This window comes from Helobdella robusta (assembly GCF_000326865.2).
Source record: "Helobdella robusta unplaced genomic scaffold HELROscaffold_12, whole genome shotgun sequence".
Taxonomy (NCBI): Eukaryota; Metazoa; Annelida; class Clitellata; order Rhynchobdellida; family Glossiphoniidae; genus Helobdella; species Helobdella robusta.
The window spans coordinates 2,273,839-2,285,564 of NW_008703664.1; the positions used below are offsets into that span (position 1 = coordinate 2,273,839).

At 33.1% G+C, this 11,726-nt stretch overlaps 1 protein-coding gene across 1 annotated transcript; it reads left to right on the plus strand.

The window, feature by feature from the left end:
- Nucleotides 1-4,890: 4,890 nt before the first annotated feature.
- On the plus strand, nucleotides 4,891-7,228 carry HELRODRAFT_167883 (hypothetical protein; the record flags this gene model as incomplete). The annotated part of the gene is made up of 2 exons (XM_009013606.1): nucleotides 4,891-5,738; nucleotides 7,186-7,228. The coding sequence occupies 2 exons, from the start codon at nucleotides 4,891-4,893 to the stop codon at nucleotides 7,226-7,228; spliced, it is 891 nt and encodes a 296-aa protein (XP_009011854.1).
- Nucleotides 7,229-11,726: the final 4,498 nt, after the last annotated feature.

Genomic DNA, 11,726 nt, shown 5'->3' on the forward strand with positions numbered 1-11,726 from the left:
TATATATATATATATATATATATATACATACATACATACATAATGTGTTGATGTATATGCATTTCTGTAAGCATCTCGAAAAACTAATATTTATTTACAAACAAATGAAAGCAACAATCTAGCAAAAACATGTTGACCGACAGACAAACAAACGAACATACGGACGAACGAGCATACAAACAAACGAACGAACTAATCTGCAAACAAACAAACAGACGAGCAAACAAGCAAACGAACGAACAAACAAACATTATTAAATGAAAACCAACATATATTTTGCGGTCATAAATCAGGGAAGACATTCATAAAAATCCTCAGATGCTATTATGATGCGTGCATATTGTAGAAATAAATTGTAGTGTCGATTGTAGCAATATTTCACTTTTTTTTATTGCACTATTGTAATGAAACCAACAGCTGAACAATACGTGAATTCAGTTATTCGCAATGAAATGTTATCAGTGAATATTGGAAAATAATTGAAAACAACCAACCAATCAATCAAACCAATCAACCAATCAACCAACCAACCAAAACCAATCAAACAACCAAAACCAATCAAACAACCAAAACCAATCAACCAACCAACCAATCAACCAACCAATCAACCAACCAACCAACCAATCAATCAACCAACCAACCAATTAACTATCCAACCAACCAATCAACCAACCAACCAATCAACCAATCAACCAACCAACCAACCGCAAAGATGGTAAAAATTCGAAACTAATAAAAAACATGCTTAAAAACAGTTTGAATTAAAATAAGAGACACATATACGAACGGACGAACTCCTTTTAATATAATGAATCCCTGCCTGCAAATCATGTTTAACGTACTTGTGATTTCTACCAATCATCACAGCAGTATTTCTTCGTAACAATCGTTCAGCATTCTTCAGATGCATTGGCGACAAACACATGACAGTGCACGCAAATACATGTGATAGGTGGGGATCTCTTGCATGCAATCGAATCCAGTCAGTGTAATAGCCATGCCAGGCTCTTTACCGCTACACCACCGTGCCACTATTTAAATTTCACGCATTATCATTATATTATTGTTATTATTATTGATATAATTATAATGATTATTATTATAAGTTATAAATGAATGCACATGATAAGTTGGGCATTCTCTTGGCAGAAATAATTTTTCCTCCGAGGAAACCTGGCTTGCTTCATTAGTTTCTTCTTCAATAGAAGATGGGCTTCCACGATATTATTACAACACCTGTGTGTGTGTGTGTGCGTGCGTGCGTGTGTGTGTGTGTGCTTTCAGGTGCATAAAATATATATTCGTATGTGTGACTGTGTGAGTGTGTGCGCGTGCATATGTGTGTGAGCATATTTTTATATTTATTGATGTTCTTAAAATTCGGTATGGTTTTTTCACCTAGATATTTTTGGTATATATGTTTATTGATGAGTTTGTATGTTGTGTTGTATTTGTAGGTTGATGTGTTTGTTTGTTAGTGCGTTTGTTAGTGCGTCTGCCCCTCGTTTGTTGTGTACAGATCTGTGTGCTTATATTGTTAATAAGTTTGGCTGCTTGTCTTTAATTTGTATTGAACTTCGCCATGAAATTTTAATGAATATCATTAATACAATTGAATGCAATTTTCTGATTTCAATTTTTATCAATATATAAACCAAAACAAATTTAATTTAAAATTTGTTCGACCGCTTCAAATAAAGCAAGAAAGCTTATTATAATCCAATTAAGTTGAACAACACACATAAAATCGTTACTAATATGATCATAGACAAACATTTCCATCGTTATCAGGATCGTCGTCACCATTACTATCACTTTCATTCATCACTTTAGTGGCATTATCGTCACGTCCATAACATCAATAATGTCATCATCACGTGGGTACATTTCAAAAGTAACACACCAACCACACATCTCAAACATCACACACACACCAACCACACATCACATACATCACACACACACACACACAAACCACACCACACACACACCAACCACACCACATACACACACACACAGTTTCAGGGTAGAAAGAGAAAGAAAACTCATTAAAACGTTCACCAATTTCATCATTTTTATCATCCTGAAACACTCACCATTAACTATCATCATCACCCTCAACGTTTTTCATCATCATCACCACTACCATCGTCATCATCATCGTCATCCCCTTCCTTTTCCTCCTCATCATAATCTTCATCATAATCATTATAATTATCCCCTTAATTTTCGTTATTAATAAAATTAATTTTGTACAACACAACAACAACAAACACAAAACATAAAATAACAACGATACTTTAGCCCAACAGCAACAACAAAATAACGACAGCATAACATAACAACATCGACAACAACACGATACAACAACAGACCAACGAAAACACACTAACAACAACGCAGCAGCAACAAAAACAACAGTGGCAAAAACAGTTATATACCGATGGACACATTTTTGTAACGTTTTTTCAACGTTAAAATATCTTTAACGATATGTCCTTATGTATGTTTAACACGTTTGTTTATAAACAGCAATATCAGTTTGTATGAATATGTTTGTTTGTATGTTGCATTGTTGTTTGCATACACGGTTGAGGTTTAATGTTACATTGGAGGTTTTTACGATGACTTGTACAGTATGCTTTTTGCGTTATCACATCAATTCATTTTATTGCTATGCTAAATGCTGATAAAGAAAAGAAGAGTTTTATTTAATATCATGGCGTATAATTATGTTATAATAATAATAATAAAAATATTATTATTGTTTTTATTATTATTACTATTGAGGTACTAGAAGACTAATAAAATAAATTGTTTTTATGGTTAAAAATTATTAATTATTAATTTTCACAACTGCTATTTAATTGATCTCTTTATTTATCGCTAATTCTCCCGCCAATTTCTAAGTTCTGTTTGCGAGAAAACAGAATTAATTGCCAGTACAAAGTGGCAGACCGCTAAACACCAAAATTAACCACAAGACAACAACTCATCATTAGTACAACGATATACACACCACCAAGAACAACAACGACAACAACACACAAAACGCATTGTATTTTAAACAGAGACCACTAAAAACCAGGATGAAAAATATCCGACTTCGGTTCCTCAAAAAATTCCGACTAAATTCAGGGTAAGAATTTTCCACTCTCTACTCCGATTCCCAATTTCAACTTTGGGTTCCGATCCAAAAAAAATTTTTTCAACTTTTGCATCATAATATCACTTAACTATCACTATTAAATAAAAAAACTTTAAAAAGCATTTCAAATCAGCCAGTTTAGTAGTTTTTTCTCAGTAAAATTACTTTATGTTTATGTTTCAAATTAAACAGAAAGAAAACTATGTGATTTTATCCACATCAATAGCATTTATTTTCAGTATTAAAGAGGATTGCATGTTGCTACATATAACATTCTACACATTCTCTTAGAAGCACGATCTTTACAAAAATATTTAGAATACAAAAACTTGTAATTCAAATTACTTTCTTGATAAAAAAAATATGTGACTCTTATAATTATTCTACCGATTCCGAAACTACCAACAACACAAAACACAAACAACTTGTAAACATACTTAACGAAAACAAGCCAGCAACTTATATCATCACACGTCCAAAGTAAAACAATGTAAGATGCTAAAACCAACCCATTCATTTATTTATGTACTTTATTTAACTTTCATAACTTCACTTACATGCGGTTATATTGGGTCATGTTTGCTAAGCGTTTCATTGTAACAATGAATGTTGTGAGGTTCATGTTGGATTATTCATAATGTTCAGACGTTCTACAGCATTATTTCTATTTAAATATTGATGAACGTATTATGAAACCGATAGCACAGCCACATACATTTTAGCATAGCAAAATGTTGTTATAGATAAATAATTTTTCAATATGACGAAGAATGAAAATAATTTTTCAACATTTCTTACGCATAAACCATCCTTTCTTGCTTGAAATTCATTCATTCAAAGTTTTAGTTAAACATTCAAATTTTACCGAAGAGAACGCAAATAAACCGCAGACAGAGAAACAATATCAATAAAGAAGGCTTATCAGAGTAAAAACTCGAACTATACGTAATTTCATGAATGTTGGTGTTAATCAATTATTTAGAAATGTTTGTGTGTGTACGTGTGTGTGTTTGTGTGTACGTGTACGTGTGTTTGTGTGTTTGTAAGTATGTGTTTGTTCGTTAAATGTTTGCCGACATTTATCTCTGTAGGACGCTACAAACATTGAAGATCGTCGGAGGAACCGTACGCACCTGGTCAATATTTACTACACTCAAATATGCAATCCTGTCGCTACGTTGCATTAACAGGACTTAAGCGTACATACACTGACATGAGCGTACAAATACACGCATACAAACACACACACACAAACATTCAAGCAAACACACACACACACATTCAAACAAACACACGCCGGTTTTCTTTCAAACACTCACACACATTTATGAAAACATACATGCATGCATACATACATACACATACATAAAAACACGTGCATACATTCACACATCCATGCTTACTGCACACACGCATTTGTAAAACTTTTGTAATAAAACATACATTACAAACACAATCAAATTTTAATAGATTTATCAAATCACATAAAAACCTACTCACATGTGTGCATATAATTACAAAATCATTCGTACGGATATAAAACTATATATCTACAGAACACACACACACACATACACACACACACACATTTTTAAACGTACGACTAACAAAACTGTAGGCACATAAACGATTGCACACGTACAAGAGTTCATGTGTGTGTGTGTGTGTGTGTGTGTGTTTATAATTTATTATCCATTTTTATCATGTAGTATACCGACTGCATTAATGTTTAGTGTTAGCGTATGCTGTTGTTGTTGTTGTGCTGTGTTGTGTCGGTTACATTTTACATCTCAAATAAAATTAACTTCGGATCACAAAATCTTCTTTTAAAGGTGAATGGACAAAATTTGGAGAGCAATAGTAGTTTGGGAGAAACATTGGAATCAATTTGTCAGTCCTCTGAACCAATTGCTGTTGAATTGCAAAGGAAAAATAATCGGAACAACAACAACAACGACGACGACAATGATCACGACTACGAAAACAACATTAACAACAACAACATCATCAACAGTAACAACAACAGCAACAATAATTCCATCATTATTGCTGAAACTGCCAGGACAGCTGATAATCCCACTAGCAACAACATCATTAAGAGGAACAAATGCAAGAATAACGTTGCACTTACGAACAATAAATTAAAAGTGAATTACACAAGCGGTAACCCCGATTTGCAAGACTACATTAACAGTGTCAACATGAACAACATAAACAAAAACAACAACACATATAGTGAAAACATTTATGACAGAGTAATGGACTTACTTGAAGACATCACCATCGTTACAAATGGCGACACCAGACATCAAAAGAAAAAAGTGTTTAAGAAAAAATTAGCCACAACACCCGACAAAAACAACAACAACAAAGATGATCATGCTACTATGTCTACCACTAATTCGGATTACATTTGCATAGATGGAGGTCATGATGATGATGATGAAGATGATGAGGGAGATGATGATGGAGATGAGGAGGAGGAAGAGGAGGTAGACCAGGAAGATGAAAATGCGATGATGGATGATTACGATAACATAGAATTGTGGTGCGGTAGTAATGAGACTAGCATCAACTTCATTACTCACATGTTAGTTCATGGTTATTCAGTTTTCAGTTTTTCATTTACAATCATTTCATCGTTTCACTTGTAATCATCAGTTCTGATTTCATCATTCAGCCTCACAGTTATATGGATTTTATATTTTAATGAACCTCCATCTAGAAGTTTGATGTTATTTTATCATTTACTCTTCATCAAAAAGTGATAAAACACTTCAAATTTTAAAAAAAATAAGAATGCTTCAAGGAGTTAGAATTTATTTTTTCAAATTCGAAGAGATAACTTTTTTAAAACTCTTTCTAAAAATTTTGTTCCTTCGTACCGACAAAATTTTGCTTCTGCAACTTTTTTCAAATACATAATTTACAACATTTCGAGCACTTCAGATTCAAATTTTGAGAAAAAAAAACTCAAACAAAAAAACTTTCGTTAGCATTTTCAACATAATACAAGGAATACACCAGTTAGGTTATACATACACGTTGAAGTTTCTATACGAACGAGATAAGAACAACACAATAATTTGCAAACATCATAAGAGAGTTTTAAGAAACTAACAAAGATATATAAAAGTTTTATTATCGGCCATAAGTTAACTACTCTATCTATGCTTCTGTTGATGATGCAGCTCTTAGAAAATGAGAAAATGACTAACTACCCTTTATATGAACATACAACAAAGGCGTTTGTATAACAATATTTTCAATGTTCCGTGTATAATTCATCTTTAAATCCATGGATTTGATATACAAACGTAGAGACTTGTTTACGTACATCTATAAATTCAATGCATTGGATATAAAAGATGACTGCTACACATCTATACACACACACATTTAAACATACACACACACACACACACACACATACATACATACACACATACAAACAAACCAACAAACAAACATTCATACCTAGTTCTATATTTGCACGTGTATGAAATGGTATAAAGTTTGCTGCTGCTCGCGTCTTTCTGTTTGTTTGTTTGTTTACTTGTTTGTATGTTAGTTAGTTCATTCATTCGTTCGTCTGTTCGTTCGTTCGCTCGTTTGTTGGTTTGTTTGTTTGTTTGCTTGCTTGCTCGTTATGATTTCGTCGTGTTTTTGAAAACTTCTTCAGTTTTAACTATATTTTAAACAGCGTAAAAATTTTATTTTTATCATCATCCCCTCCTCCTCCTCCTCATCATCATCAGTAGCAGCAGCAGCAGCAACAACAATGTCATCATCATTACGTCATAATTATTACCACCGACGAAAAATTATTAATCTTGTTTTAAATGAAACAAGCAAAAAGCGAACACATGCAAACACACAGACACACACAAACACGCGCACACAGACACACACGATCACGCAAACAGACGCACACGTACACAGAAACACTCGCACGCACATGCCTAGATGAGCTTATAAAAAAAATCTGGTTCTGTTAATTCAAACCAATTTGTTTGCTACCAGAAACAACCAACCAGCAAAACAGAACATGAAAGTGCTTTGCACAATAATAATGTATAATAGTGGAAGCCAGCGTCTGCTTGTTTTCATCTGGTGATGATAATATTAATAATAATGGTAATAATAATAAAAAGTAATAATAATAATAATAATAATTTGTAAAAATATGTTTGTTGAGCTTTGTTGATTTGCAATAAAAATATGAAAAGTTGTATTCGAAATTATAATGTGATACTAAAAGTGCATGAAAATACTGATGAAGGCGGTGATGAATAAGATGATGGCCTAAAATTGCTGACTGAAGTGATGAATGAATGATTGGTGATTATGAATGAAACGTTTGAACATGAAATTGTAAATCACCGTCTTCTTCTTCATCATCGTCATCTTCATCTTCTTCTTCTTCACCGTTATCAGCAGTAGCATATCATCATCATCATCTTCATCTTTGTTATAACCATCATCATCACCATCATCATCAACATGGTATCATGATATCATAATCAATATCATCATTATCGTCATCATCATCAGGTTTTGATGACGATGATGAAAAAATTGATGTTCTTCAGAAACTATTTGGAGAATAATCCTTCCTTTTGATGGTGATAATAACGTCGACTGCTAATATTTATGGTGCACTTAATTCAGATGATGACGATGACGACTATGATGGGGATTATTGTTATTATTTATTATTATTATTATTATTATTAATAGTAGTAATAGTATTATTATTATTATTATTATTAGTAGTAGTAGTAGTAGTAACAGCAGCAGCAGCAGTAGCAGTAGTAGTAGTAGTAGTACTAGTAATAGTAAATTATTGTTTATTTTAATTTCATCATGATAAAGTAAGTTTTTGTTGTTTATAATTATACGAACAGAAAGATTAGGTAGTAGTGATAATGATGACGACGACGATGACGACAGTGATGATAACGATGATGATGGCGTTTTTAATGTTAATATAAAAACTTTCATATATTGCTTGGATTGTTGGTCTATGTTAAAGGTAATGATGCTGTTGTTGATGATGATGATCTTGTTGTTGTTGTTGATGATGATGATGTGATTGCTAATGATAGCACTAATGATCAGCACAAAATTTATCAACATGTTCTTTTGATGTCTGATTTGTTGTTTATTAAATCAAGGCATCCCCTGATATGTTTCTATCTTAAATAACATATAGACATCTAATGTTTTGTTGTGTAATGTACTATAATGTATACTGTGATGTATGTGTGTAATATACTGTAATGTATGTATGATAGTATGTAGAGTACTGTAATGTATGTATGTAATGTATTGTAATGTATGTTTTTAATATATTGTAATGTATTTATATAATGTAATGAACTGTGATGTATGTATGTATGTATGTATGTAATGTGCGTGATTTGCTGATGAATGTACGTGTTTGCGTGCGTGCGTGTTTGCGTGCATGTATTTCTACTACTACTCTGGAATGGATGTATGTTTATGATTAATTGTTGTTCTGTTTGGGAGTTATTCAGATTCGCTCTTTCTTATCGTTCGTTACTTTCAAATCAGTTTTGTTTTGTTTATTTGTTTGTTCTTATTGCTATTAATATCGTTAGTATGATTTATTTTTATTATTAATAAATATTATATAACTTAATCAATGTATGAATGGAATTTAAATATGGGAATATATAAACAAACTTTAAAACTGGTATTGAAACTTTTTCATGTACATTTTGTTTCAGTGGCCTCTATTCAATTGCATTTCAGCGCTTTACATGTTCAGCTGTTTGATTGTTTTGTGGGTTTTGTTTTTAAATAAGTTGTTCAGTGATTGAATCGATTTAGTGTCCAGTTGGTTGTTTGTTTGGTTAGTTGATAAATTAACTGTTTTATGGTTGGTTGTTGAAAATAAAAAAATTAATCATTCTTGTCTGTTTGTTTTATTGATTGGTTGTTTTGGTCTTGTTTAGTTTTTCTCTGTTCAGCTCAGCTTTTAGTTTGATTGAAACTAATGCTCTTTATTATTTACAATTTCTTTCATTTCTTCATTCTGGACATATTTTATGTTAGAAGTTTTGTAAAATGTTCAAAAAATTCTGAAACGAGGGGTATGAATAAACAAAATCCTCGTCCAAACTGATGTACACTACACGTACACACCGTGATGAACGAGTCGTGGGATTTTTATGAAGGACTAATAAAGAATGTAGAGAATGATTGAGATGGAAGCATAATTAGTCTGCATACATCAGAATCATTACGGAGTAATTAACGTTTACATGTGTAATTGTTTTCGACGCTATTAATTCATTCTTTATAATTCGTTGTTTATAATTCATCACTGAATTGTTTGTTTTTGTATGCTGTCTTTTTAAATTGACGCCAAAAACAGATGTCGATTTTTAATTAAGCTATGGAATTATTAGATAATTTTTTTGGTCTGACTTGTATGTTTATTTTCAACGTTTTTTTGTTTGCTTACGTGCTAGCCAACCAGCTAACTAGCCAACCAACCAACCTGCAAATCAATCAACAAACCATTCAGTCTAACATATCAACCAACAAATCAATCAACACACCAACCAATCAATCAACCAGTCAATCAACCAACCATCCAATCAGCCAACCAACCAGAAAACAGCCTGAAAAATTTTCTTTTAAAGTTTTTGTAACTACAACAACAGACGATGTACGTACGTCTGATTAATGTTAGCAATTTGTTATTTGCATGCGTTACGTACGTGCATGTAGTACGTGTATAATACACTGCCTTGTATATGGGATTAGTGTATGTTGTGTGTTTGTATGTGTGTGTAGTGTGTGTGTGTGTGTGTGTGTGTGTGTGTGTGTGTGTGTGTGTGTGGAGTGTGCGTGTAACAATAACCGAGTGTTTATGTGCGTGAGGTGTGTATCTGTTTGACGTGTATGTGTGTGTGTGTGTTTTTAATTTTAAATTGAATAAATCAATAATGAATAAATGAATAATAATGAAAACAAATTATTAAACATTTCGACGTTTGATTTTTGACGAAATCCAAGAGAAATAAAAACCTGCTTGCCCCATTTAAACAAGTGTATCTTAGGAAGCCAGCAAGCATGCTTGCTATCAAATGTAATGTACGAAATGTATACACCGAATACATCCTAAGCGTTTGTCATTTGTACTCGTTTATACTAATGTATGTTGTTTGTTTGATTGCTTGTTTGTACAGATATGTTTACGAGTCATGCCACCGTCATCATCTACACCCAGAGTCCATGGTTTTTACACAGATTTATGTTCGCATCTTGTTTGTGTGTGTGTCTATGTGAGTGTGTCTATGTATAATTGTGGGTGTGTGGATGTCTGTTTGTGGATGCGTGTGTGTGTGTGTGCGGTTGTGTGTGTGTGTGGTGTGTGTAACGATTTGTGTGCGAACATTCTACGTGAGATGAAATCAATGTTATTGCTACAATTGAGGAAGGCATTAAAGCACTGACATTGTTTATGATGGGGGCATTATTTTTGAATCAATATGCAGGTTTGTGAGTGAATGAGTGAGTGCGTGAGTGAGTGAGTGAGTGAGTGAGTGAGTGAGTGAGTGAGTGAGTGAGTGAGTGAGTGAGTGAGTGATTGCGTGTAAGGGAATGAGTGAGTGAGTGAGTGAGTGAGTGAGTGAGTGAGTGAGTGAGTGAGTGCGTGAGTGAGTGAGTGAGTGAGTGAGTGAGTGAGTGAGTTGAAAGCGTGTGTGGGCTTTTATGTTCGCAGTGTTGTGAATTTGGCAGCTATTTTTAGGTATATTCTTTTGTGTTTTAAAGATAAATTAGGATTAATCCCATATTATATATTTTACTGTTTGAATTTATATATTTTTATGTAAAAAGTAACAGGTAAATTGAGAAATAAGTAATTTTTCAAAGTATTTTCATATCACAATTCGTTAGTTAAATATTACAGTGTGGCTGTTGGTTGTGATGTGTCAATGCTGTTACCAGAGTCATCCGATGATGATTATGAAGAGAGATTTAACCAGTGTTTGGATGATTGGAATGTGACATGGTGGTATGGGGTTAATGGTGGAATTCATTTGGTTGGATGGCTGGTTGCAGAGCAGAGTTGACTTGGCTGGCAGATGTGTTTACGACATGGGCTTGGGGTGAGTTCTTAGTCACGTGTCTCAAATGAGGCTGATATCTTCGTGTGTGTCTGTGTGTGTTGCATCGTCTAGTTAAACGTTACTTTATGGTAAAGTAGAGTAAACTCCCACAATTAACTCGCAACAACTTTTGAAGGGAGCACATGCTGACGAAGAAATGACGTTTTAAAAATAAACTGTTGCTGAAGGCTGATGCTGGATGTTGAATACCTTTGAAAAATTATAACTTCTCATAAGGATGATAAGAATGTTGGCAGTTATTATAAAATTTTCAGAAAAATTCATAGCACTCTCGATGATTTATTTGATAATAAAAATAAATTACAATTATTTTTCACTCAGTGAACCTGACAATCAATCGTTCGCTCCATATATTTCCACTATTCCACTTCCGTTTTTTGTTCTAACACGTGTTCATCTACACGTTCGTC